Genomic DNA, 27,488 nt, shown 5'->3' with positions numbered 1-27,488 from the left:
ACCCCCCCCCCCATGTCGGCAATCGCAGAAAATCGCATTTCAATTCAGACATGCAATTTTCTGTTATTCCGGGCTGATCGGGTCTCTGGTGACCCAATCACCCAGAAAATAGGGATGATCGGAGCTGTCAGTGACAGCCCCGATCATCTTGAGGGCTAGGAGCGAGGTCGCAGTGATGCGATCTCCTCCTATCCCCTGCCATTGGTCAGAAATGAATGCTGACCAATGGCAGCGGAGGACATTGGAAACCCCCTGTTCTGCTCACCCCTGGATGTCGGGCAGAATGGGGGGAGAAGATGGAGGCTGGTACCTGGAGGAGAAGATGCGTGGGGACCGCCGATCGTCACTGGAGAATGCGGAGTACACGGCGCAGGTAGGGAAGCGATGGTGGGGGAGGTGAAGGAAAGTTGCAGTAAAGCGATCTTTACTGTGGTAACCACTAGGAAGGCCGAACTGCGACTCCCAGCATGCCCAGACAGCCAAGGGCTGTCTGGGCATGCTGGGAGTTGTAGTTTTGCAACATCTGGAGGGTCACAGTTTGGAGACCACTGTTACAGTGGTGCCCAAACAGTAGCCCTCCAGATGTTGCCAAACTACAACTCTCAGCATGCCTAGACTGCCCAGGCATGCTGGGAGTTGTAGTTCTGTAACATCTGTCCCTTCAGATTTTTCAATTTTCATGAAATTTTTGAAAATTGCTGCTCCAATTTGAAGCCCACTCATTTTTTCAAAAAGTTAAAATATGTCCAACATAAAGTAGACATATTGTATTTGTGAATAAAAATAAAAATATATTTGGAATATCCATTTTCCTTAGTAGTAGAGAGCTTCAAAGTTAGAAAAATGCTAAATTTTCAAAATTTTCATGAAATTTGGGGATTTTTCACGAAAAAAGGATGCAAGTAACGACAAAAATTTACCACCAAAATAAAGTAGAATATGTCACGAAAAAAGAATGTCAGAAGCGTTTTAGAGTTATTAATGCGTAAAGTGACGGTGGTCAGAATTGCGAAAAAGGGCTCAGTCCTTAAGGGGAAAAAGGGCTGCGTCCTTAAGGGGTTAATAACGGGCGACAACGGGTTAAAACGGCTATTAGAAAAATCCCATAGACTATAATAGGATTTTCCAACAGCCGCTAGGGATTTTCTAACAGCCGTTTAACGGCCGATTTTCAAGATTTTTATGATGGCGTTCATTACGGATGAATTTTTATAGTGTGAAAGGGGCCGTAGGAAACAAATGGGCCTTATTTAGGATATGTTCTAACTGTGAATCCTTGTCCATATGAAGTGGTCATTGTGATGTAAAACATTGTTCATATGTGGTGGCCTTTTCACGTGAATCCTTGTTCATATGTAGATTCCATTGTGATGTAAATCCTTGTTCATGTATGGTGGCCATTGTGATGTGAATCCTTGTTCATGTATGGTGGCCATTGTGATGTAAATTCTTGTTCATGTATGGTGGCCATTGTGATGTGAATCCTTGTTCATGTATGGTGGCCATTGTGATGTAAATTCTTGTTCATGTATGGTGGCCATTGTGATGTGAATCCTTGTTCATGTATGGTGGCCATTGTGATGTGAATCCTTGTTCAAATGTGGTGGCCATTGTGATGTGAATCTTTGTTCATGTATGGTGACCATTGTGATGTAAATCCTTGTTCATGTATGGTGGCCATTGTTATGTGAATCCTTGTTCATGTACGGTGGCCATTGTGATGTAAATCCTTGTTCATGTATGGTGGCCATTGTGCTGTGAATCCTTGTTCAAATGTGGTGGCCATTGTAATGTAAATCATTGTTCATATATGGTGGCCATCATGATGTGAATCCTTGTCCACATGTGATGGCCACGGTTTTATCACTGTTTTGGAATATTTACAGCAAAACCAGGATGGAACCCCTTTAAAACTGAAACATGAAAAAAATGTAAAAAGGGTACAGTGTGGGTTCAGGTGTTGACTCCATACATGGAGGGTATCTGCTTTGTCAGTAGCCACGGCGATATCTGAGTAGATAGACAAAGGGAGGAGAATTCTCTCACTTGATCCCTTCACACATGGCGTTTGTGGGGTGCCATTAGAATGTCATGGTAGCCAGGGGTTGAATGGTATTGATTTTTTTATTCGGCAAATTTACCATTAAAACTAGATGCAAAAGGACAAAAATAATTAAGGTTCCTTGTTGGATAGAAGTCAACTGCATCTCATTGTATATACTGCCGCACATGGTAGATGGCACAAGATCCCAATGGAGTCGCTCTCAAAGCTAAAGAGTTTTCTTGAAGCAAGTAGGGCAGATATCATTGACCAGTATTACTTGGATAAACCTAAAACATTACAGCCAAAAAAGAACACAAATTTGTCTCATAACCATGGCAAACAGCCCCCTCATTGACCACCCTGACAAGAACTTACCCACTACCAGTGCAAGCCTGAGACTGGATACAACTTTAATATTGTCCATAGCTATTAAGCTATCTACTGGTCATGAACATTAGGAAAAAAAGAATTATGTGTCACATTTAGGTATGAAGTTTGCTGCCAATTTGGATTTATTTATACTGTGTGTGAATAGGGTTTTCTAAAATGCTATTTACTTGCATTGCCTCATAATAACTTGTGGAATCTTTGATGCAAACCCCTTAGCCAAAATGCTGCTACAATGTCACAACGTGTGATCAGAGCCTCAAATACGTTTTCAGTCATTTGCTATAATTATATACAGAGTGATAACATGTTTTGTAGAGTCATTTTTGTGTCATTGCTCTTGTCACCAATTTAATTCACTTATGTAAATAACTGTTTTTTCACGTTCTTTTAATGTTTGTAAATAAAAGTTATGTATTTATTTATTTATTTTTTTTTACACGAAGACTCCACCAAAAAATGGGTTTCGAAACAGAAGAGCGCGGGCAAGACAGATTGGTGTTTAACTTTGTAGTGAAACATAAATGCTTCATTTTGGAGCGCAGAAAAGAGCAGAGCTCATTGGGAATTATAGTCAGCATAAGAAATGTATGCAGGTGCTCAGAAAGTGCTAGATAAATGAGTCACTCATCATCTAAACAATGCACAAGATGAATTGCCGGACTGATACCATTTTTCTTCAGTTTCTTAGAAACAAATTGCCTTATGCATTGGCAATTAGGCCGAAAAGTAAAATGTGGCAAGGAACAGTTGAGGCAGATTTATTAGTACAGAAGAGACGACACAATAAATTAACTGTGGGATTTATTTTGTTCTTACACAAACTGCTCATAGCGCTTAAAACACCCTCCATACAATATTGCTGCGTCTGGTCGTGTACTAAACACTTAGTGGGACAGTTGTTAACTGCAGCGTTTTGGTTAGTAAAGCTCTGTCCATTTATGGTCTGCTGTATTTAGAGGCACACGCTTCTTAGTAAATCCGTTAACGTTGTGGTTGCCCTTGCACGCAGCACACAAGTATAAGGCAGTCTGGAGGCAAATTTCGGTGTCGCAAGTCAGTCTGAAAGTCGCATGTGAGGAGGGTGCACCCCCAGAACGCCCCCTTTAAGCCTCCTTTATCCTGATTTTTGCTTTAAATGTGCAATAAAAAGCCACATTTAGGCATTGGTGCTGCAGGTTCGGCTTTATATATAACCTCCTAATAATTCAGGTTGTTGTATTTACAGTATTGGGGTATTTACAGTATTAGAGGTCACTTCTTAAATAAAAAATATGTAAATATTGCCCAAATTACAGAACAGTCATATGGCTGAGAGAGAGAGGGGATGGGTAAACTCTGGCCACTGCATATTTATCTGATAATAAAGGGGTCGGGCAGCTGAAATCCAACATGCTCAATCCTTCTGTCCCCAACTTCATCTCTTGTGGGAGAGTCGTGAATTTGGCAGGTTTCAGCGACTTTTAACAAAAGTTTATGGGAGCTTTTAGAGGAGTTGTCTAGGAGAAGACAAACGGCCTGCTTCTTTTGTCTTATCCTGGACTCCATCTGTTGGCTCTGTCTGGTATTGTAACTTACTTAAGGGGATACTCCGGTGTTCCAGTGCTCTAAACATTTTGTTCAGAACGCTCTGAGCCGGAGGCCGTGATCGTGACATCACAGCCACACAGTCACGCCCCCTCCATTTACGTCTGTGGGAGGGGGCATGTCGGCAATCACGCCCCCTCCAATAGACATGAATGGAGGGGGCGTGACATCACAATAAAGATTCACACCACTGCCGCAGTGTTTAAGAACGCCGGTTGCACCGGGAGATTGTGTGGGCCCCTGCAATCAGACATCTTATGCCCTTTCCTTTGGATAGGGGATAAGATGTCTAGCAGCTTAGTACCGCTTTAAAGAGAAACTGACAGGAGGGTTATCTGCACTAAGTGGAATATATATGCTTATAGTGTGGGACTCACTTTCCAACAATGTATCACTTACCCAAATCTATCCAGCCATTGTGAAGATTTGCAGCAAAATGAATATATAAAAATTTTGAGAAAGTATCAATGGGAGTGTTCTTATTGCTATTTTAACAATCCTGACCCTGCCATCACCCTCCCCTTCCAGCTACAGAGGCCGTATCATAAGCAATGACATGGCCCCCGCTCAGCTGCTGAGACACTTGTCAGTAGCAGGAACCGTTAATAATAAAAGGGCGGCTGGGAAAGGAGGTTGAAGGTGCCGTCAGGACGACCAAAGAGCAATGGGAACATTGCTTGTTTTTCCAAATTTGCATGCATTCATTTTGTTGCATATCTTCACAACGGCTGAACAGATTTGGGTAGGTGATATATTGTTGGAAAGAAGGGCACCCACACTATTAGCATATGTATTCAGTTTAGTGCAAATAACCCTCCTGTCCGTTTCCTTTTAAATGGGTACTCCGGTGAAAAACAACTTTTTTCATATCAACTGGCTCCAGAAAATGAAACAGATTTGTAAATTATTTCTATTAATAATCTTAATCCTTCCAGTACTTATCAGTTGCTGTATACTACAGAGGAAGTTGAGTAGTTCCTTACAGTCTGACCACAGTGCTCTCTACTGACACCTCTGTCTGTGTCAGGAACTGTCCAGAGTAGGAGGAAATCCCCATAGCAAAACTATCCTGCTCCAGACAGTTCCTGATATGGACAGAGGTGTCAGCAGATAGCACTGTGGTCAGACAGAAAAGAACACCTAAACTTCCTCTGTAGTATACAGCAGCTTAGAAGTACTGGAAGGATTAAGATTTTTTAATAGAAGTAATTTACTAATTTGGATGAGTACCCCTTTAAGTAAGTTGCAATACCAGACAGAACCAATAGATAAAGGAAGTGAATTTCTATATCCTTGTAAACAGGGTCACCTGTACTATAAGGGTGCGTTCACACTGCGGAATCTCCGCTCGCTGAATTCCATGAGTGGGGATTCCGCCTGGTGGCCGCCGCCGAAGAAGCTATGGCACTAGGGCCGTGGGGCACTGAGCCGTCACCATTGGTGGCTATGCAGTGCTCGCGGAATCCGCACAAAGAATAAACGTGTTCTTTCTTTGCACGGAACAATATCAGCGGCGGAATTGTCCGCCGCGGAAATTATGCAGTGCGAACGGGTCTCGCGGAGACCCATTCACACTAATGTTAAGTTCACACCGCGGAATTCCGCTCGTGGAATTCACCGGGAATTCAGTAGTGTGAACGCATCCTAAATAAATATGTGTACACCAGAATTTTGACACAGGTTGTGCCAAATAACTAATGCATATGTTATTAGAGATAATTGTTTAAAACAAATTCACCCAATACTGGAAGGAGGCAGAAAGCATGGCAATAAGTGACGTAGCTTTTATGTACCAAAAATGCACCTCTTTTTTTTACACAAAATAGCCATTAGCTATTGCTAAGAGACAGATATTATTTGCCCGTGTTAAAGTCGATGGGTAGCAAAATCAGCTGTAGAAATATGCAGCAAAATATGGCATATGTGACCCTGCCCTAAAGGCTATGAATACCTTTGCAATGATTTTTGTTTCATTGTTCATTTGTCTCCTAACAAATGACAAATTTCCTACCATTTAACTGAGATAGGAACAGGGAGGGGGTAGGGGGTACACACTCACACTCAGATTGTAGATGGAGAGTAACCTTGGAGAGCAACTCACCCAGGCTGTAGATAGAGAGGAGAACATACAGAAGGTAGTTTGCATAGGAGAGTTACATATACTGTGTAGAAGTGTAGAGAGATAGCAGAGCACCCACCGCAAACTGTAGAGTCTCATGAATATACCGATTACACAGATAAAAAAAAATAAAAAATTTAAGGAAGGGGATCTAATCACCCTTATATACTCCCAGGGTATAAACCCCGGAAGAAGGACTCCGGTCCGAAACGGTCATAGGGGTGGAAGTCTCCTGGCTGCATTGTTGCTCTCTACATGTGGGTATCTGTCCTTTCGCACCATAGCAGGGCTTTGTACAGTCTTTTACAACATTTATGCGCACTTGGTATTTATATGTAATGCTTGGTGTAAACCTGCGGATACCTGCCTTATGCTTTATCTGTATTTTGTGCCATGAGTTATATGCCCATACATATGGGATTTGCACTACTGATTATTATCTATTGCCCAGGAGACGCCCTATTTTTCAGCTGCCATTCCTCAGATTTTATACATATTTTTATATATGTACTTGTGCTTTAAACAATAAAGATTGTTACGGTACTTTTTTTTGCACTACCTGTGTCTGCTCACAGCTTTTTTGTTGGTGTAGGTTTTGTAAACTGCAGAGGCTGTAGAGCAGTGTTTTCCAAATAGGGTACCTCCAGCTGTTGCCAAACTACAACTCCCAGAATGGTGCGAGTTGTAGCTTTGTAACTGCTGGAGGCACCCCGATTGGAAAACACTGCTGTAGAGGAACTTAACAAAATTTCTCTAAAGACCTTTAGAGAAAGTGTTTTTTACATCATAATAAATAAAAATCAAGACTAAAGTGAAAATGCTTTTTAAAAGTGTTTATAGCCATTAACTCTGCCAGTCCACACCTAGGATTATGAGTACATTCATTACTCCCTCAAACTAAAATATACCTGAGTATCATTAAAGGAAAGTGTTACATGCACTAACCTGTTGGTACAGATGTTTTTTTGTGGATGACGCTGACGACAAGCATACTTACCTGTCCCTGATTCGTTGTCCCGCTATCTTTCATTGTGGAGCCGATTTGGTGCACGGGCGGAGCTTCCTGATGTCACTGCTGCTTCTCTGCTGGGCCCCATAACAAGCAGGCCGCGGGAGAAAGCAGCAGTGACATCAGGAAACTCTGCCTGTGCCCCAAGCCGGCTCCGGAACAGAAGATTGTGGGACAACAGAAGCACAGATTGGGGATAGGGAAGTATGGTTATCATATGTGTCACCCGCACTACACACCTATACAGACAGGTAAGTGCAAGTAGCACTGATGACAGTTTTGAATAGATTGGAACCAGTTTCTTCCCAAAACTGAAGGAGTTTAGAAGGATTTTCCGCCTGGAATTTGAATTATGGCTTCAGGAACATTTCTCTAACTGCATTGTGTGCAGGTTTGTGGTTCCAGAGCAGCTCTCAGCAATAAAAACACAGCTTAATTAGAATGGAACACTCTGCCGCTCCCGAGAAGAGTAGTTATAGCGAGCGCTCCTCCGTGCTTTCTCACAGCGAAATAAAAATGTAACTCGCAAGCAGTCTTTTTTGCCTTTTGTTAATTAAGAAGATAATAATACTGCCGCTGGAAAAAATGAGCTTTTCGTTGTTCCATAAACCTTTGGCTGTTAATATCCCTGAACCTTCTTAGAGTTTATATCGTCTTTGACAAATTGAAGGTGCAAAATGACTTACCATACGGGAGAAAATGCTTACTTTTCTAACTGCAAATCCTCTAAATTGCTAAGCATTCTGGGTTTTAATAAACTCTGCCTCATTACTCTTAAATGCCTTTTTGATCTTTTTTTTATTATATATTTTTTTTTTGCAGAAATTCCAGAAAAGAACTCAATGATATACGGTTTGAGTTTACTCCTGGCAGGGGTAAGTCAAAATGAAAAGGTTTATTTATTTTCTTCATGCTGATGATATTGTTATCCGAATTGTATTATGTCTTCAATAGCTACCGTAGAGGTGGTAACCTGATGTGCACCTGTCATACTGGATGTAGTAGTGAGGGAGGCAGAGTTGGTAACCTGATGTGCACCTGTCATACTGGATGTAGTAGTGAGGGAGGCAGAGGTGGTAACCTGATGTGCACCTGTCATACTGGATGTAGTAGTGAGGAAGGCAGAGGTAGTAACCTGATGTGCACCTGTCATACTGCATGTAGTAGTGAGGGAGGCAGATGTGGTAACCTGATGTGCACCTGTCATACTGCATGTAGTAGTGAGGGAGGCAGAGGTGGTAACCTGATGTGCACCTGTCATACTGCATGTAGTAGTGAGGGAGGCAGATGTGGTAACCTGATGTGCACCTGTCATACTGCATGTAGTAGTGAGGGAGGCAGAGGTGGTAACCTGATGTGCACCTGTCATACTGCATGTAGTAGTGAGGGAGGCAGAGGTGGTAACCTGATGTGCACCTCTCATACTGCATGTAGTAGTGAGGGAGGCAGAGGTGGTAACCTGATGTACACCTGTCATACTGCATGTAGTAGTGAGGGAGGCAGAGGTGGTAACCTGATGTACACCTGTCATACTGCATGTAGTAGTGAGGGAGGCAGAGGTGGTAACCTGATGTACACCTGTCATACTGCATGTAGTAGTGAGGGAGGCAGACGTTACAGCTATGGAACAGGAGTTGTGAAATAAGAGAACCTATAAAAAAAAATAATTCCCCTTCTAGTTAATATGGAATATTTAGAGCAATGCTTCCGTTGAAAAAAGTATGCAAAATAGAGGTCCTTTCAAATGAAGAAAACTGTCTCTTCGGTGCCGGCAATAGGTGGTTATCCTGTAGAAGAACACTCTTTATTTGGTGCAACCTATAGGTGGTTTACCAGGGCTGGTGCAAGGGTTTTGGCCACCGTAGGCAAAAGCTAATTTTACCGCCCTTGACTTCACCCATTGGCTCTGCCCTTTGACACTCCCCGCCTTACTCCTGGGGTGACACTGTAACAAACCCCCTCCTCATGTAATCTCCTTACTACGAGGGTCATGCACTGTAATAAACCTCCTCCTCATGTAATTTCCTTAGTACTGAGATGACACACTGTAACAAACCTCCTCCTCATGTAATCTCCTTAGTACTGGGGTGACACACTGTAACAAACCCCCTCCTCATGTAATCTCATTACTACTGGGGTGACACACTGTAACACACCTTCTCTGCATGTAATCTCCTTACTACTGGGATGAGACTGTAACAAACCTCCTCCTCACGTAATCTCCTTACTACTGGGGTGACACGCTGTAACAAACCTTCTCCTCATGTAATTACCTTACTACTGGGGTGACACACTGTAACAACCCTCCTCCTTATGTAATCTCCTTACTACTGGGGTGACACACTGTAACAACCCTTCTCCTTATGTAATCTCCTTACTACTGGGGTGACACACTGTAACAAACCTCCTCCTCATGTAATCTCCTTACTACTGGGGTGACACACTGTAAGGGTGCTTTCACACTATAAAAATGCACCTGTTATGAATGCCAGTTATAAAAAGAGGGGAAATCGGCAGTTATACGGCCAGTACAAAATCACTGACGGCTATTAGAAAATCCCATTAAAATTATATTTTCTAATAGCCGTTTTAACCCGTTATCACCCGTTATTAAAACGGCCGTTATTTTGTGAGGGGCGAATGAACGGGGGAAATAGTGTGAAAGCACCCTAACACACATTCTCTGCATGTAATCTCCTTACTACTGGGATGACGCTGTAACAAACCTCCTCCTCATGTAATCTCCTTACTACTGGGGTGACACACTTTACTGAATCTCCTCCTCATGTAATCTTCTTACTACAGGGGTGACACACTGTAACAAACCTCCTCCTCTCGTAATCTCCTTACTAGTGGAGTGACACACTGTGACAAACCCCCTCCCCACGTAATCTCCTTACTACTGGGGTGACGCACTATAACAAACCTCCTCCTCATCTCTTTACCTTAGTACTGGGGTGACACACTGTAACAAACCTCCCCCTCATGAAATCTCCTTACTACTGGGGTGACAAACTGAAACAAACGCCCTCCTCATGCAATCATCTTACTACTGGGGTGACACACTGTAACAAACCCCCTCCTCATGTAATCTCCTTACTACTGGGAGAACATGTGACCTCCACTCCAGCTCAGCTCAGCCCCGCCCACTCCACAGCATCACACAGGTCCTTCAGCCATCATTTCTTCTATCCTCATCCTTCTTCAGCTCCATCTCAACATAGGTCACATGATGGTGATATACCATCCTATACCACCAGCATCTAGAAGGCTGGCTGGGGAGAAAGCGGAGGGAGGGAATAATGTGACAGTGACAGATAGAGGAATGCAGTGCCACCAGTGTTGTTTTAGGGCTTATGCCTTTTTTGTCTATGGGTTATGCCGGGCCTGTGGTTAAAGAGGCACTGTCATTATGAAAAACTTTTTATATTTTGTAGTACTACTGATAAGACTTTTTGTAATATACATTTTTTTTTAAATGCCAATTTTGCTAACAAAAAAAAAATTAATTATTACCACCAATAGGGGTTATCTATCTTTATGCAGACAGACTACTCTGTATTTTGCAGCATACTGAATACCTGGCATATAGCATGTTGGTATCCAGTATAGGAGATCACTGCTGCACCACTACAGCCTTTAGCTGTTCCTAAACTACAACTCCCATGATGGGATTTGTAGTTTTTCCACAGCTAAAGGCAACACTGCTCTAACACAGTGCTTTACGAACACTGCAGCTCCAGCTGTTGCAAAACTACAACTCCCAGCATGCTTGAACAACCAAAGTTTTCTCTGACTTCTGAATGACAAAGAAGCTGATCAGACATTCAGGAGTCTGTGAAAGCTGACTTACACATAGTGACAGCTATGTTGATTAGCATCCAGCTTTACTAGGAACAGATGGAAAATGTATGCATAAAAACTACTGTGCTGTTATCACTAAAATCCAAGCACTAATTTAAAAAAAAATCTATTTTTATATTTACACATTTTATATTGTTATAAACTCACCATAATGTCTTAGGAATACTGCAGGCAAACTCCAATAATCTTCCTCTCTGTGTAACATGTACAGCATAAAACTAGACAGTAAAGGGTTACAGAGTACAGTGATTTGCAGACTGCCAGGCTGCTCCCAGGCTCAGTGCCGATGAGTCGTGCACAGTGAGGGAGAGAGAGGACATGCCCCCTCCATAAGGCAAGAAGACAAAGCAAGTGAGCAACATATAAATGCTATTTGTTAGGTATTATATAGGTCCAAGACACATACAAACTATATGTACATGATGAGGATTTAGTACTGAGTAACCTATCACTTTTTATTTTTTTGGCACTATGACAGGTGCGCTTTATAAGTCCGACCCTTTAGTATCTATTTGCATTGCAATTTCAATGTACATTATATGTACGCAACAAGAAATGTTCCACACACACTTCAACATCTTCTTAGGCCCCCCCAATAACCTGGTATATGCCAAAAGAGTGTAGGGACTAAATGGACTCTCCCACAATTGCTGGGGGTTTGAGCTCGGTTGGGTCGATGCGGTTTTTAGTGAGGCTCTGTACAGCTTTCAGTGAGGCTCTGTGCAGCTTTCAGTGAGACTCTGTGCTGCTTTCAGTCTGTGCAGCTTTTAGTGAGGCTCTGCAGCGTTCAGTGAGGCTCTGTGCAGCTTTCAGTGAGGCTCTGTGCAGCTTTCAGTCTGTGCAGCTTTCAGTGAGGCTCTGTGCAGCTTCCAGTGAGTCTCTGTGCAGCTTTTAGTGAGGCTCTGGGCAGCTTTCAGTGAGGCTCTGTGAAGCTTTCAGTGAGGTTCTGTGCAGCTTTCAGTTAGGCTCAATTCAGCAGTCAATCAAGCTCAGTGCAGCCAGAAGCATTTCTGGGAGGAGACCAAGCTCACTGTATTCATTGTGGCAGAGAACAGAACAGCGCCACCTAGTGGCCATTTTTTCTATTACATTTTAAACATATTTATGTTGATAATTTTAAAAGCAAGTGAATGGCAAAGTGTCTGCTAATTACACAAGGAACATTAGATTAAATGTTTGATTTGGTGACAATTACTCTTTAAGTCTGGGTCAAAAGCTAAATCAGAAAATAATTCGTCCAGAGTCTCTAGCTGACTCTGTTCAGCTTGTTGAAATAAATGGGGTACGGCATGGATCCGCCCAGGATACATCATTAGGTGGCTTTGCAATTCTCCCTGCCGATGCGGCTGTCAGATGCACAAATTGTGGTGTGCATGAACCTTTACATCCGGTATTATATATCAGAGCTATTGAATGGTATGAACACCATTTAATTGTTGAAACAATACAAACCTTTTAACCATTTAGTACAGTGACTTGTAGTACAGTGAGTATAGAAGTCTGCTCGGCACAACTACAAACACACACTTGTTTCCTCAAGGTTACACAAGTACAAGCTGTGTCATTTTTGTTATTAAACATTTTTACTCGCCTTTAAATTATCACCCCCGTCACCATCACACGCTGATTGGCCACTGCAAAATTTAAGTGCCTAAATGAAACATCAGTCACAGCGATTAATCCAAGACTTGTCCTTCAATTCAGTAGGATTTATTTTAAAGATTGTAGTTAAAAAAAAAAAGCTAATAGATTTGGCACACGGACACCAAAAGATCAGAGAGAGTGGCCTTTTGGCCAGCAAACTTTTACAATAATTTAACTACTTGTCGAAACCAATAGCCTTTGCTATTATTTCAGGGTAAACCTTAATTAATTGATAACATGATAGATCTCACCTCCCATATTACAAGCTAAAGAGATTTTAGATTTCAGAAGTTAGAACATTGTCTTCTAGTCTTGGCAGTAGCGTGAAATTACAGTTTAGGAGACTATTATTAGGGTGGTTGAGCTAAAAATCAGTCACTTAAAAAACTTTTGACATGTCATAAATGATATAAAGGTGTTGTATAATATAACATTTAATCAATATCTACATTAAAATCCACAAAATAAAGAGAAATGGCAGATGACAAAAATACAATAAGGAAAGAAGCCAGATCCAAATAGAAATCTATAACATATACTATCATAAACATGTAGCAGCAGAGACCCTAATGTCAGTCATGTGGAATTAATACCTTGTGACCACCATAAGGACATAAAGAGAGACATGAATTTCCCGTAGTACAAAAAAAAAGTTCCCAAAATATTTCTGTCCACATGAACAGTAGATCATGGCATGAGGACTTCTTCAGGTGGACATAGAACCATATAAAGGAGTACTTTAATAAGACACAGGGAAATGCCCAAACTTCAAATGTGCAGTACTTACATTGTGTGGCACTGTGGCAAGGAAAGGGTGTATTTCCCTTCCTAACTCTGGAGAATCCACCTGTGGCCTGATTAATGAGGTATCATGAAGGGGAAGTGTGTTTAAAAGGAGAGGAAACAGAATAGTTGGGGGCTCTCCCTTGGAATCAGTATGCTGGCTGTTAGAGGGGGAGACACACAAGCCCTGTTTAGGTAACACGCAGAAGGCGCTGTGAGTGGTCCAAGAAGTGGTGTGAACTGTGAGTAACAGGTTGCAGGAGACACATGTTTAACTGGCTGAGGGTAGCTCACCAGATCGTAGTCAGGGCATGCTGATATGTGCAGTCAGTGACCAGACGGTCTAGGATTTTATTTTGTTCCTGCGTTATGTTTGTTTTTCACCCGCAACCGTTGTCTGTGGGTTTATTGAGAGAAAACGTGTCCGGTGGCAGTGTCCAGGACGATCCCCGAGCTATCCCCAAGGAGGAATCCTTACAATGATTATACTCAAAGTTCCAATCAGTGGTAAACAAACTATACCAATGGGGGGGGGGGGGGGTGCAGAAATGTCTGTAAAAGGACCAGGCTTATCCACAACACCGATGACCATAAGGTTAGACAGATCTAAGCCACTAAAACTAAGGATACAGTAAAACTTAATATGTCTCTAATGTATAACTGCCCTGGCTTAAAGAGTACCTGTCATATCCTGTCATATATACTCAATACCTTATCCTGATCATGTACATATCATTTTTATGTGTCTAACACCTATATTTCTCTCACAAATACCTTCTACTTGGTTTGTCAACCTTTGCTCTAGATGGGGCATGTCCTTACTCTGCATGGCTCAGAGTCTGCTCTGCTGTGTTGGGTCTCTTTGTCCAATCACTGCAGGCTGCTTTGTAACTTCTCCCCTCTGTTTTCAATCTGCAGTCTGACAGGACAGGAGTGAACACAGTGGAGTGCTAGTCCCCTTCTGTTGCGCTGTCCCATGCCAAGTTGCAGTGGTCAGTAACAGGGTGAGCTGGAATCTTGCAGTGGCATGACATGGTACAGTCTCCCAACTTAATGCTGTGTCATAGACAAAAGCTTTGATCCGTCGGGGTCTGGATGTTCAGACCCACATTGACCAATAATCAGAGCTTCTCCCCCATCTCTGTCCTCATTGCATAAGACTGGCTCCATCGACATACAATAGATTTCCCAGTCAGTAAGCAGCCCAGCACTTCTACCATCTCTTTCTGAATACCATGACCCTGACCGATCAAAATGTTTTACATGTCTCTATGACACGTCAAAAGCTTTTTTAATGAAAGCAAAGTCAGGCAAGCAAAGTTATACACAAGGAAAAACAGAATAGCCAGGAAACTCACCATAGAGGCTGTTAACCAAATACTGAAGGGACATGCTGCACCATGTCATGAGCCTGTGGCTGGAGCCACACTTTGTTAACAGAAGACCGCAGTGGAAATACTTTGGAAAAAGACACCATGGCTACCGGCAGGATGACACGCCACTTACTTTTCTGTGATGACCTGGAGTGGCTGGTGTCTGCCCCCAATATGAATGGTACCACACTGAGCACATTTTCTAAATTTTAGCTATTTATGGTTAAGAATAGCAGAAAATAGTATCCCTAGACCATTGCAAGAGGATTTGTATTAATGAGAGAGGGAGAGAGGGGGACACCATTACTAGATGTATGCCATTTTAACCGTTATCATATGCCTTGTTAATGTAAGGATATTGGTTGATGTAAACCATTAGATAAATCTTGCACATCCTAATGTATTGCACAGCTTAATGTCACCCTGTGCATGTATGAATGTATATCCCCACTGCAGAATTCAGCCGGATCTGTACAGTTATTATAAGGCAGAAATGAGAAATTTAAGCAGCTGTCTGGCAAATCGCTTCAATTTGTGGGAAATGTTTTCTGAAGCTTTTTTAGTATCACAGGAAACTGCTTCTGTCCCAAAGCTTCCGTATGAGTGTTCTCAGGGGAACAGAGTGTCACACAACAGCGCATATTTTGGAAGGAAATTGTCCATTTCATATAATGTGCAGAAGGCTTGAAATGTAGAGAGGCTCAGGCAGTGTAGGCGACGTACAACCTTTAACACATACGGTAAAATATTACGGCTGTAATATATGGCTTTCGATAACATCCATATGTCCTAATAGAGCACATTGACATTGGTTCTTCTCTGGTAGACAACTCCTTAAAGCTGACCTTATGTTTTAAGGGTATAAAGGAAGGGCATGACTGTATTGGGCTTTTGTCCCTGAATCCATACACACCTTTCATTAGATAATTGACTCCTCCAGCACTGAGAATTAAAAAAGATATGCAGATTAGACCAGGCCTGGTGCAAGGATTTTTGCCACCCTAGGCGAAAGCTAATATGCTGCCCATTGACTCGGCCCATTGGCCCCTTCCAATGTATAGAGGCACGTGCGATGTCAGGATGTCGGAAGGACCTGACCTTAGTGATCACCCCTGTCTGCCTCGAAGATGGCACTGTGCTCCTCCAGAAGGCTGAAAAATGCCGGTTATTATAGTACGGGTGGGGGTTTTGCTTGATGGGCAGGTGCTTCGGATGAGTGGGTGCTTTGGATGCTGGATAACTTTATTGCAGTGGGCAGAGCGGCACCCCCATCAAGAGGGTGCTCTAGGCAGCTGCCTATTTTGCCTTTAGGCAGAGCCGGCCCTGGATTAGACTTTGGAGCCCACTGAATGTTCCCTTCGGCTGCTAGACTTAAGCTCAGTTAGTACCTTTTAGTTACTCCCCTCTGTGTAATAGTCACCTCCTCTATTACCCTGATTGACAAACACTAGGCTGTGCTGTAATCTCCGCCTCTCCACTGAAATCTGGTCTACGAGGGGAACGCCCAGTTTGCTCAAAAGTCTAATTTACATATCTTTTTAAACTCTGAAATCTTGGCACTGAAGGGGTCAGTTGACTAACAAGAGGTATGTACGGATTCAGGATCAAACGCCCTGTACAGCAATGCTTTTACATTATACCATTTAAAGAGGACCTGTGGTAAAAAAAAATGAGTGATGTTTTTGTAACATGGCTAGGTTATTGTGCCCTGAACACATACTTTACCTTTTCCCCTATGTTAATTATGCCCCTCTTCCTGAGATATTGGGATTTCTATTTCCATCTGACTGACTTAGAAGTCTATAAGATGAGCAGTGATATAATTATAATATTGTTCCTGTGTCCAGTGGCGGATCCGGGGGGGGGACTTGGGACAACAGGGCAATTGCTCCCATCCCCCCACCCGAGATTCTGCCCCTCCCAGATTATAGCATGGTGGAGCTCCACCATTCCCTCACCTTTCTCACATGCTGCTCCATTCTTGCAGTGTGTGAGCCACGGGGATGCCATCCACTGCAGGCACGCGCGATAATATCACATCATTGCGCCAGCGCCAGGAGATCACTTATGTCAGAATTATATTCAGAGGGTGTGTGCCAGTATTATATTCGAAGAATACAGTGTCTGGCAGTAATATATTCAAAGGATACTGTCACGATGCCGGCTGGCAGGTAGTGGATCCTCTGTGCCAGAGAGGGATTGGCGTGGACCGTGCTAGTGGATCGGTTCTAAGTCACTACTGGTTTTCACCAGAGCCCGCCGCAAAGCGGGATGGTCTTGCTGCGGCGGTAGTGACCAGGTCGTATCCACTAGCAACGGCTCAACCTCTCTGACTGCTGAAGATAGGCGCGGTACAAGGGAGTAGACAGAAGCAAGGTCGGACGTAGCAGAAGGTCGGGGCAGGCAGCAAGGATCGTAGTCAGGGGCAACGGCAGGAGGTCTGGAACACAGGCTAGGAACACACAAGGAAACGCTTTCACTGGCACAATGGCAACAAGATCCGGCGAGGGAGTGAAGGGGAAGTGAGGTATAAATAGGGAGTGCACAGGTGAACACACTAATAGGAACCACTGCGCCAATCAGCGGCGCAGTGGCCCTTTAAATCGCAGAGACCCGGCGCGCGCGCGCCCTAGGGAGCGGGGCCGCGCGCGCCGGGACAGGACAGACGGAGAGCGAGTCAGGTACGGGAGCCGGGATGCGCATCGCGAGCGGGCGCTACCCGCATCGCGAATCGCATCCCGGCTGGAGACGGTATCGCAGCGCACCGGGTCAGTGGAGCTGCCCGGAGCGCTGCGGTAGCGAGAGAGAAGCGAGCGCTCCGGGGAGGAGCGGGGACCCGGAGCGCTCGGCGTAACAGTACCCCCCCCTTGGGTCTCCCCCTCTTCTTAGAGCCTGAGAACCTGAGGAGCAGACTTTTGTCTAGGATGTTGTCCTCAGGTTCCCAGGATCTCTCTTCAGGTCCACAGCCCTCCCAATCCACTAAAAAGAACCTTTTTCCTCTGACCGTCTTGGAGGCCAGTATCTCTTTCACTGAGAAGACGTCAGAAGAACCGGAGACAGGAGTGGGAGAAACTAATTTGGGAGAGAAACGGTTGATGATGAGTGGTTTAAGAAGAGAGACATGAAAGGCATTAGGAATACGGAGAGAAGGAGGAAGAAGAAGTTTGTAAGAGACAGGATTAATTTGGCACAAGACTTTGAAAGGACCAAGATAGCGAGGACCCAGTTTGTAACTGGGGACACGAAAGCGGACATATTTAGCGGAGAGCCATACCTTGTCTCCGGGAGCAAAAATGGGGGGAGCTCTTCTTTTCTTATCGGCAAACTTTTTCATGCGAGATGAAGCCTGTAAAAGAGAATCTTGGGTCTCTTTCCATATGGTGGAAAGATCACGAGTCACTTCATCTACAGCGGGCAAACCAGAGGGCAAGGGAGTAGGGAGGGGGGGAAGAGGGTGACGGCCGTACACCACGAAAAATGGGGATTTGGAGGAAGATTCAGAGACTCTAAAGTTATACGAGAATTCGGCCCATGGTAGAAGATCTGCCCAATCATCCTGGCGGGAGGAAACAAAATGTCGTAAATAATCACCCAAGACCTGGTTAATTCTTTCTACTTGTCCATTGGATTGAGGATGATATGCAGAAGAAAAGTTTAATTTAATCTTGAGTTGTTTACAGAGAGCCCTCCAGAATTTTGACACGAATTGGACGCCTCTATCCGAGACTATCTGTGTGGGCAACCCGTGAAGACGAAAAATGTGTACAAAAAATTGTTTAGCCAACTGAGGCGCTGAAGGAAGACCAGGAAGAGGTATGAAATGTGCCATCTTGGAGAATCGATCAACGACCACCCAAACAACAGTGTTGCCACGGGATGGGGGTAGGTCTGTAATAAAATCCATACCAATCAGAGACCAAGGCTGTTCGGGGACAGGCAGAGGATGAAGAAAACCAGCGGGCTTCTGGCGAGGAGTCTTATCCCGGGCACAGACAGTGCAGGCTCGCACAAAGTCCACGACATCCGTCTCCAGAGTCGGCCACCAATAGAAGCGAGAGATGAGTTGCACAGATTTCTTGATGCCCGCATGGCCTGCGAGATGGGAGGAGTGACCCCATTTGAGGATTCCGAGGCGTTGGCGTGGAGTGACGAAGGTCTTCCCTGGAGGAGTTTGCCTGATGGAGGCTGGAGAAGTGGAAATCAGGCAGTCAGGAGGAATGATGTGTTGCGGAGAGAGTTCAACTTCCGAGGCATCCGAGGAACGAGAGAGAGCATCGGCCCTAATGTTCTTATCGGCAGGCCGAAAGTGAATTTCAAAATTAAATCGGGCAAAGAACAGAGACCACCTGGCCTGGCGAGGATTCAGCCGTTGGGCAGACTGGAGATAGGAGAGGTTCTTGTGATCGGTGTAAATAATAACTGGAAATCTTGATCCCTCCAGCAGATGCCTCCATTCCTCAAGTGCTAATTTAATGGCTAGAAGCTCTCGATCCCCGATGGAGTAGTTCCTCTCCGCCGGAGAGAAGGTCCTAGAAAAAAAACCACAAGTAACAGCATGCCCGGAAGAATTTTTTTGTAGAAGGACCGCTCCAGCTCCTACAGAGGAGGCATCAACCTCCAATAGGAAGGGTTTAGATGGGTCAGGTCTGGAGAGCACAGGAGCCGAAGAAAAGGCAGACTTGAGCCGTTTAAAGGCGTCTTCCGCTTGAGGAGGCCAAGACTTGGGATTGGCATTTTTTTGGGTTAAAGCCACGATAGGGGCCACAACGGTAGAAAAATGTGGAATAAATTGCCTGTAATAATTGGCGAACCCCAAAAAACGTTGGATAGCACGGAGTCCGGAGGGGCGTGGCCAATCTAAGACGGCAGAGAGTTTGTCTGGATCCATTTGTAGTCCTTGGCCAGAGACCAAGTATCCTAGGAAAGGAAGAGATTGGCATTCAAACAGACATTTCTCTATCTTGGCATAAAGTTGATTGTCACGAAGTCTCTGAAGAACCATACGGACATGCTGGCGGTGTTCTTCTAGATTGGCAGAAAAAATCAGGATATCGTCCAGATATACAACAACACAGGAGTATAAGAGATCACGAAAAATTTCATTAACAAAGTCTTGGAAGACGGCAGGGGCGTTGCACAGGCCAAAGGGCATGACCAGATACTCAAAGTGTCCATCTCTAGTGTTAAATGCCGTTTTCCATTCATCCCCCTCTCTGATGCGGATGAGATTATAAGCACCTCTTAAGTCCAGTTTGGTAAAGATATGGGCACCTTGGAGGCGATCAAAGAGTTCAGAGATGAGGGGTAGGGGGTAGCGGTTCTTTACCGTGATTTTATTAAGACCGCGGTAGTCAATGCAAGGACGTAGAGAGCCATCTTTTTTGGACACAAAGAAAAATCCGGCTCCGGCAGGAGAGGAGGATTTACGGATAAAGCCTTTTTTTAAATTTTCCTGGATGTACTCCGACATAGCAAGAGTCTCTGGGGCGGACAGAGGATAGATTCTGCCCCGGGGTGGAGTAGTGCCCGGGAGGAGGTCAATAGGACAATCATAAGGCCTGTGAGGAGGTAGAGTCTCAGCTTGTTTTTTGCAAAAAACATCCGCAAAGTCCATATAGGCCTTAGGGAGACCGGTTACAGGGGGAACCACAGAGTCACGGCAAGGGGTACTGGGAACCGGTTTTAGGCAGTCCTTGAAACAAGAGGGCCCCCAACTCTTGATCTCCCCAGTGGACCAATCCAGGGTTGGGGAATGGAGTTGAAGCCAGGGTAGTCCAAGGAGGATTTCGGAAGTGCAATTGGGGAGGACCAAAAATTCAATCTTCTCGTGATGAGGTCCGATGCACATTAAAAGGGGCTCCGTGCGGAGACGTATGGTACAGTCCAATCTTTCATTGTTTACACAATTGATGTAGAGGGGTCTGGCGAGACTGGTCACTGGGATGTTGAACCTGTTGACGAGAGAGGCCAAAATAAAATTTCCTGCAGATCCGGAATCCAAGAAGGCCATAGTAGAGAAGGAGAAGGCAGAGGCAGATATCCGCACAGGCACAGTAAGACGTGGAGAAGCAGAGTAGACATCAAGGACTGTCTCACTTTTGTGCGGAGTCAGCGTACGTCTTTCCAGGCGGGGAGGACGGATAGGACAATCCTTCAGGAAGTGTTCGGTACTGGCACAGTACAGGCAGAGATTCTCCATGCGGCGTCGTGTCCTCTGTTGAGGTGTCAGGCGAGACCGGTCGACCTGCATAGCCTCCACGGCGGGAGGCACAGGAACGGATTGCAGGGGACCAGAGGAGAGAGGAGCCGGGGAGAAACAACGCCTTGTGCGAACAAAGTCCATATCCTGGCGGAGCTCCTGACGCCTTTCGGAAAAACGCATGTCAATGCGAGTGGCAAGATGGATGAGTTCATGTAGGTTAGCAGGGATTTCTCGTGCGGCCAGAACATCTTTAATGTTGCTGGATAGGCCTTTTTTAAAGGTCGCGCAGAGGGCCTCATTATTCCAGGATAATTCTGAAGCAAGAGTACGGAATTGTACGGCGTACTCGCCAACGGAAGAATTACCCTGGACCAGGTTCAACAGGGCAGTCTCAGCAGAAGAGGCTCGGGCAGGTTCCTCAAAGACACTTCGAATTTCCGAGAAGAAGGAGTGTATAGAGGCAGTGACGGGGTCATTGCGGTCCCAGAGCGGTGTGGCCCATGACAGAGCTTTTCCAGACAAAAGGCTGACTACGAAAGCCACCTTAGACCTTTCAGTAGGAAACTGGTCCGACATCATCTCCAAGTGCAGGGAACATTGGGAAAGAAAGCCACGGCAGAATTTAGAGTCCCCATCAAATTTATCCGGCAAGGATAGTCGAAGACCAGAAGCAGCCACTCGCTGCGGAGGAGGTGCAGGAGCTGGCGGAGGAGATGATTGCTGAAGCTGTGGTAGTAGCTGCTGTAGCATCACGGTCAGTTGAGACAGCTGTTGGCCTTGTTGCGCTATCTGTTGTGACTGCTGGGCGACCACCGTGGTGAGGTCGGCGACAACTGGCAGAGGAACTTCAGCGGGATCCATGGCCGGATCTACTGTCACGATGCCGGCTGGCAGGTAGTGGATCCTCTGTGCCAGAGAGGGATTGGCGTGGACCGTGCTAGTGGATCGGTTCTAAGTCACTACTGGTTTTCACCAGAGCCCGCCGCAAAGCGGGATGGTCTTGCTGCGGCGGTAGTGACCAGGTCGTATCCACTAGCAACGGCTCAACCTCTCTGACTGCTGAAGATAGGCGCGGTACAAGGGAGTAGACAGAAGCAAGGTCGGACGTAGCAGAAGGTCGGGGCAGGCAGCAAGGATCGTAGTCAGGGGCAACGGCAGGAGGTCTGGAACACAGGCTAGGAACACACAAGGAAACGCTTTCACTGGCACAATGGCAACAAGATCCGGCAAGGGAGTGAAGGGGAAGTGAGGTATAAATAGGGAGTGCACAGGTGAACACACTAATAGGAACCACTGCGCCAATCAGCGGCGCAGTGGCCCTTTAAATCGCAGAGACCCGGCGCGCGCGCGCCCTAGGGAGCGGGGCCGCGCGCGCCGGGACAGGACAGACGGAGAGCGAGTCAGGTACGGGAGCCGGGATGCGCATCGCGAGCGGGCGCTACCCGCATCGCGAATCGCATCCCGGCTGGAGACGGTATCGCAGCGCACCGGGTCAGTGGAGCTGCCCGGAGCGCTGCGGTAGCGAGAGAGAAGCGAGCGCTCCGGGGAGGAGCGGGGACCCGGAGCGCTCGGCGTAACAGATACAGTGTTTGGCAGTATTATAATAGCTATTGTTTCCATATAGAGGATCAGAATCTGCTGACCTAGTGAGTAGCCATATCTGCGTCATGTTCTGCAGAGAGAACATTTAGCTGGACCCGGCGGTATATGCATCTAAATTAGATAAGGGAAGACTATAGAGAATACTTCACCTGTAGTCACTGGTATCATTGTGTATTCTCCTCACTATAGAGAAGACGTCACCTGTAGTTACTGATATCATTGTGTATTCTCCTCACTATAGAGAAGACGTCACCTGTAGTCACTGATATTATTGTGTATTCTCCTCACTATAGAGAAGATGTCACTTGTAGTCACTGATATCATTGTGTATTCTCCTCACTATAGAGAAGACGTCACCTGTAGTCACTGATATCATTCTGTATTTTCTTCACTATAGAGAAGACGTCACCTGTAGTCACTGATATCTGTTACGCCTAGCGCTCCGGGCCCCCGCTCCTCCCCGGAGCGCTCACGGTGTCTTTCTCCCTGCAGCTCCCCGGTCGGTCCCGCTGACCGGGAGCGCTGCTCTGTCATGGCCGTTGGGGATGCGATTCGCACAGCGGGACGCGCCCGCTCGCGAATCGCATCCCAGGTCACTTACCCGTTCCCGTCCCCTGCTGTCATGTGCTGGCGCACGCGGCTCCGCTCTCTAGGGCGCGCGCGCGCCAGCTCCCTGAGACTTAAAGGGCCAGTGCACCAATGATTGGTGCCTGGCCCAATTAGCTTAATTGGCTTCCACCTGCTCCCTGGATATATCTAGTCTCCTCCTTTGCACTCCCTTGCCGGATCTTGTTGCACTTGTGCCTAGTGAAAGCGTTCCCTTGTTTGTTCCTAGCCCGTGTTCCTGACCTCCTGCCGTTGCCCCTGACTACGATCCTTGCCGCCTGCCCCCGACCTTCTGCTACGTCCGACCTTGCTTCTGCCTACTCCCTTGTACCGCGCCTATCTTCAGCAGCCAGAGAGGTGAGCCGTTGCTAGTGGATACGACCTGGTCACTACCGCCGCAGCAAGACCATCCCGCTTTGCGGCGGGCTCTGGTGAAAACCAGTAGTGTCTTAGAACCGGTCCACTAGCACGGTCCACGCAATCCCTCTCTGGCACAGAGGATCCACCTCCTGCCAGCCGGCATCGTGACAGTAGATCCGGCCATGGATCCCGCTGAGGTTCCCCTGCCAGTTGTCTCTGACCTCCCTACGCTGGTCGCCCAGCAAGCTCGTCAGATCGCCCAACAAGATCACCAGCTGTCGTACTTGACCACCATGACACAGCAACTCCAGTCACAACTACAGCAAGTACAGTCACAGCTACAGCAGCAACAACCATCTCCTCCGCCAGCTCCTGCACCCCTTCCGCAGCGAGTGGCCACTCCTAGCCTCCGCCTGTCCTTGCCGGACAAATTTAATGGGGACTCTAAGTTTTGCCGTGGCTTTCTTTCGCAATGTTCCCTGCACTTGGAGATGATGTCGGACCAGTTTCCTACTGAAAGGTCTAAGGTGGCTTTCGTAGTCAGCCTTCTGTCTGGAAAAGCCCTGTCATGGGCCACACCGCTCTGGGACCGCAATGACCCCGTCACTGCCTCTGTACACTCCTTCTTCTCGGAAATTCGAAGTGTCTTTGAGGAACCTGCCCGAGCCTCTTCTGCTGAGACTGCCCTGCTGAACCTGGTCCAGGGTAATTCCTCCGTTGGCGAGTACGCCATACAATTCCGTACTCTTGCTTCTGAACTATCCTGGAATAATGAGGCTCTCTGCGTGACCTTTAAAAAAGGCCTATCCAGCAACATTAAAGATGTTCTGGCCGCACGAGAGACTCCTGCTAACCTGCATGAACTCATTCATCTAGCCACTCGCATTGACATGCGTTTTTCTGAGAGGCATCAAGAGCTCCGCCAGGAAAAAGACTTAGATCTCTGGACACCTCTCCCACAGTCTCCACTGCAATCTGCGCCTAGGCCTCCCGCCGAGGAAGCCATGCAAGTGGATCGGTCTCGCCTGACCCTGGAAGAGAGGAATCGCCGTAAGGAAGAGAATCTTTGTCTGTACTGTGCCAGTACTGAACATTTTTTGGTGGATTGCCCAATCCGTCCTCCACGTCTGGGAAACGCACGCTCGCACCCAGCTCTCGTGGGTGTGGCGTCTCTTGATGCTAAGTCGGCTTCTCCACGTCTCACGGTGCCTGTTCGGATTTCTACTTCAGCCAGCTCTCCCCTCTCAGCCGTGGCCTGGCTGGACTCTGGAGCTTCTGGGAATTTTATTCGGGAGTCCTTAGTGAATAAATTCCGCATTCCGGTGACCCGTCTTGTCAAGCCACTCCACATTTCCGCGGTCAACGGAGCCAGGTTGGATTGCACCGTGCGTTACCGCACGGAGCCCCTCCTAATGTGCATCGGACCTCATCACGAGGAAATTGTATTTTTTGTCCTTCCTAATTGCACTTCCGAAATTCTCCTTGGACTACCCTGGCTTCAACACCATTCCCCAACCCTGGATTGGTCCACTGGGGAGATCAAGAGTTGGGGTCCCTCTTGTTCCAAGGACTGCCTTCAACCGGTTCCCAGTACTCCCTGCCGTGACCCTGTGGTTCCTCCTGTATCCGGTCCCCCTAAGGTCATTAAGGACTCTGCCTGCCACAGGAAATGCCTCTCCCCCCCCTCCCAGTCCCATCAGGCAAGCCTCTGTGTCCCCTCATGGCCCTCGTCCTGGTGTCACACTGCCCCGTGCCAGGTCTCGCCCTCTGCCCTCTCTCCCCATTCCTACTACTGCTGTTCTGCCTGCCGTTGAGGAATCCCTCCATCCTTTCCCGGTGTCCTCATCCCAGGGGAGGCAGTTACCGGACAAAGAGAAGGGGAGACCTAAGGGGGGGGGTACTGTTACGCCTAGCGCTCCGGGCCCCCGCTCCTCCCCGGAGCGCTCACGGCGTCTTTCTCCCTGCAGCTCCCCGGTCGGTCCCGCTGACCGGGAGCGCTGCTCTGTCATGGCCGTTGGGGATGCGATTCGCACAGCGGGACGCGCCCGCTCGCGAATCGCATCCCAGGTCACTTACCCGTTCCCGTCCCCTGCTGTCATGTGCTGGCGCACGCGGCTCCGCTCTCTAGGGCGCGCGCGCGCCAGCTCCCTGAGACTTAAAGGGCCAGTGCACCAATGATTGGTGCCTGGCCCAATTAGCTTAATTGGCTTCCACCTGCTCCCTGGATATATCTAGTCTCCTCCTTTGCACTCCCTTGCCGGATCTTGTTGCACTTGTGCCTAGTGAAAGCGTTCCCTTGTTTGTTCCTAGCCCGTGTTCCTGACCTCCTGCCGTTGCCCCTGACTACGATCCTTGCCGCCTGCCCCCGACCTTCTGCTACGTCCGACCTTGCTTCTGCCTACTCCCTTGTACCGCGCCTATCTTCAGCAGCCAGAGAGGTGAGCCGTTGCTAGTGGATACGACCTGGTCACTACCGCCGCAGCAAGACCATCCCGCTTTGCGGCGGGCTCTGGTGAAAACCAGTAGTGTCTTAGAACCGGTCCACTAGCACGGTCCACGCAATCCCTCTCTGGCACAGAGGATCCACCTCCTGCCAGCCGGCATCGTGACAATATCATTGTGTATTCTCCTCACTATAGAGAAGACGTCACCTGTAGTCACTGATACCATTGTGTATTATCCTCACAATAGAGAAAAGGTCACCTGTAGTCACTGATTTCATTGTGTATTCTCCTCACTATAGAGAAGAAGTCACCTGTAGTCACTGATATCATTGTGTATTCTCCTCACTATAGAGAAGATGTCTCCTGTAGTCACTGATGTCATTGTGTATTCTCCTCACTATAGAGAAGACGTCACCTGTAGTCACTGGTATCATTGTGTATTCTCCTCACTATAGAGAAGATGTCTCCTGTAGTCACTGATGTCATTGTGTATTCTCCTCACTATAGAGAAGACATCACCGGAATGTCTGCACGGTGTCTGCAGAAAGAATAAACGTGTTCATTCTTTCTGCGGATACAGAAAACTGAATTTCCGCGCTGGAAACATCTAGCATGGACATTCTAATATGCAGAATCCTGTTGAATTCATCTGGACTCTGCTGCAGCGGAATTTCCGTGCCAAATTCTACATTGGAAATTCTGTCGTGTGAACACGGCCTATGAATATTAAACAAAGTTAGTACTGTATGATACATTTAATAATATTGTAAGTTCCTAAAATGGACAGCAGAGATCAGCAGAGAGCACTGTGGTCGTGACAGAAGAGAAATCCAAAAAGAAAAGCATTTCCTCTTTAGTATACAGCCCCTAAAAAGTACTGGAAGGATTAAGATGTTTTAATAGAAGTAATTTACAAATCTGTTTAACTTTCTGGCACCAGTTGATTTCTTTAAAAAAAAAAAAAAAAAAAAAAAAAAGGTTTCATGGAAGTATGACAAAATCAAACCTATATAAGTAGGGTATCATTTTAACCGTATGGACCTACAGAATAATGATAAGGTGTCATTTTTACTGAAATATGCCCTGCGTAGAAATGGAAGCCCCCAAAAGTTGCAAAATGACGTTTTTTCTTCGATTTTGTCGCACAATGATTTTTTTTTTCCATTTCGCCGTGAATTTTTGGGTAAAATGACTAATGTCACTGAAAAGTAGAATTGGTGACGCAAAAAATAAGCCATAATATGGATTTTTAGGTGGAAAATTTAAAGGGTTATGATTTTTCAAAGGTAAGGAGGAAAAAACAAAAGTGCAAAAACTGAAATACCCTGAGTCCTTAAGGGGTTAAGCAACACCTTATTTTCTGTCCGCCAACACAAAATACTCTAATAGTGCCCCTCCTGAGACTAGACTCTGGATCCGCCCCTGCCTGGTTCAAGAGTATGGGTGGGTTTCCTGGGACCGGGG

At 46.2% G+C, this 27,488-nt stretch overlaps 1 protein-coding gene across 7 annotated transcripts in view; it reads left to right on the top strand.

The window, feature by feature from the left end:
* The window catches only part of STK39 (serine/threonine kinase 39), a 452,628-nt gene that overhangs the window by 328,773 nt on the left and 96,367 nt on the right, over positions 1–27,488 (top strand). For all 7 annotated transcript variants that reach the window (XM_056533261.1, XM_056533262.1, XM_056533265.1 and 4 more), the window contains exon 15: positions 7,969–8,021. In XM_056533261.1, the coding sequence (XP_056389236.1) occupies positions 7,969–8,021 (53 nt within the window). The remainder of the gene's footprint in view (positions 1–7,968; positions 8,022–27,488) is intronic.

The sequence above is a fragment of the Hyla sarda genome, chromosome 8, assembly GCF_029499605.1.
Source record: "Hyla sarda isolate aHylSar1 chromosome 8, aHylSar1.hap1, whole genome shotgun sequence".
Taxonomy (NCBI): domain Eukaryota; kingdom Metazoa; phylum Chordata; class Amphibia; order Anura; family Hylidae; genus Hyla; species Hyla sarda.
The sequence above is the reverse complement of the archived record's forward strand: the minus strand, read 5'-3'. Positions and strand labels throughout refer to the sequence as shown.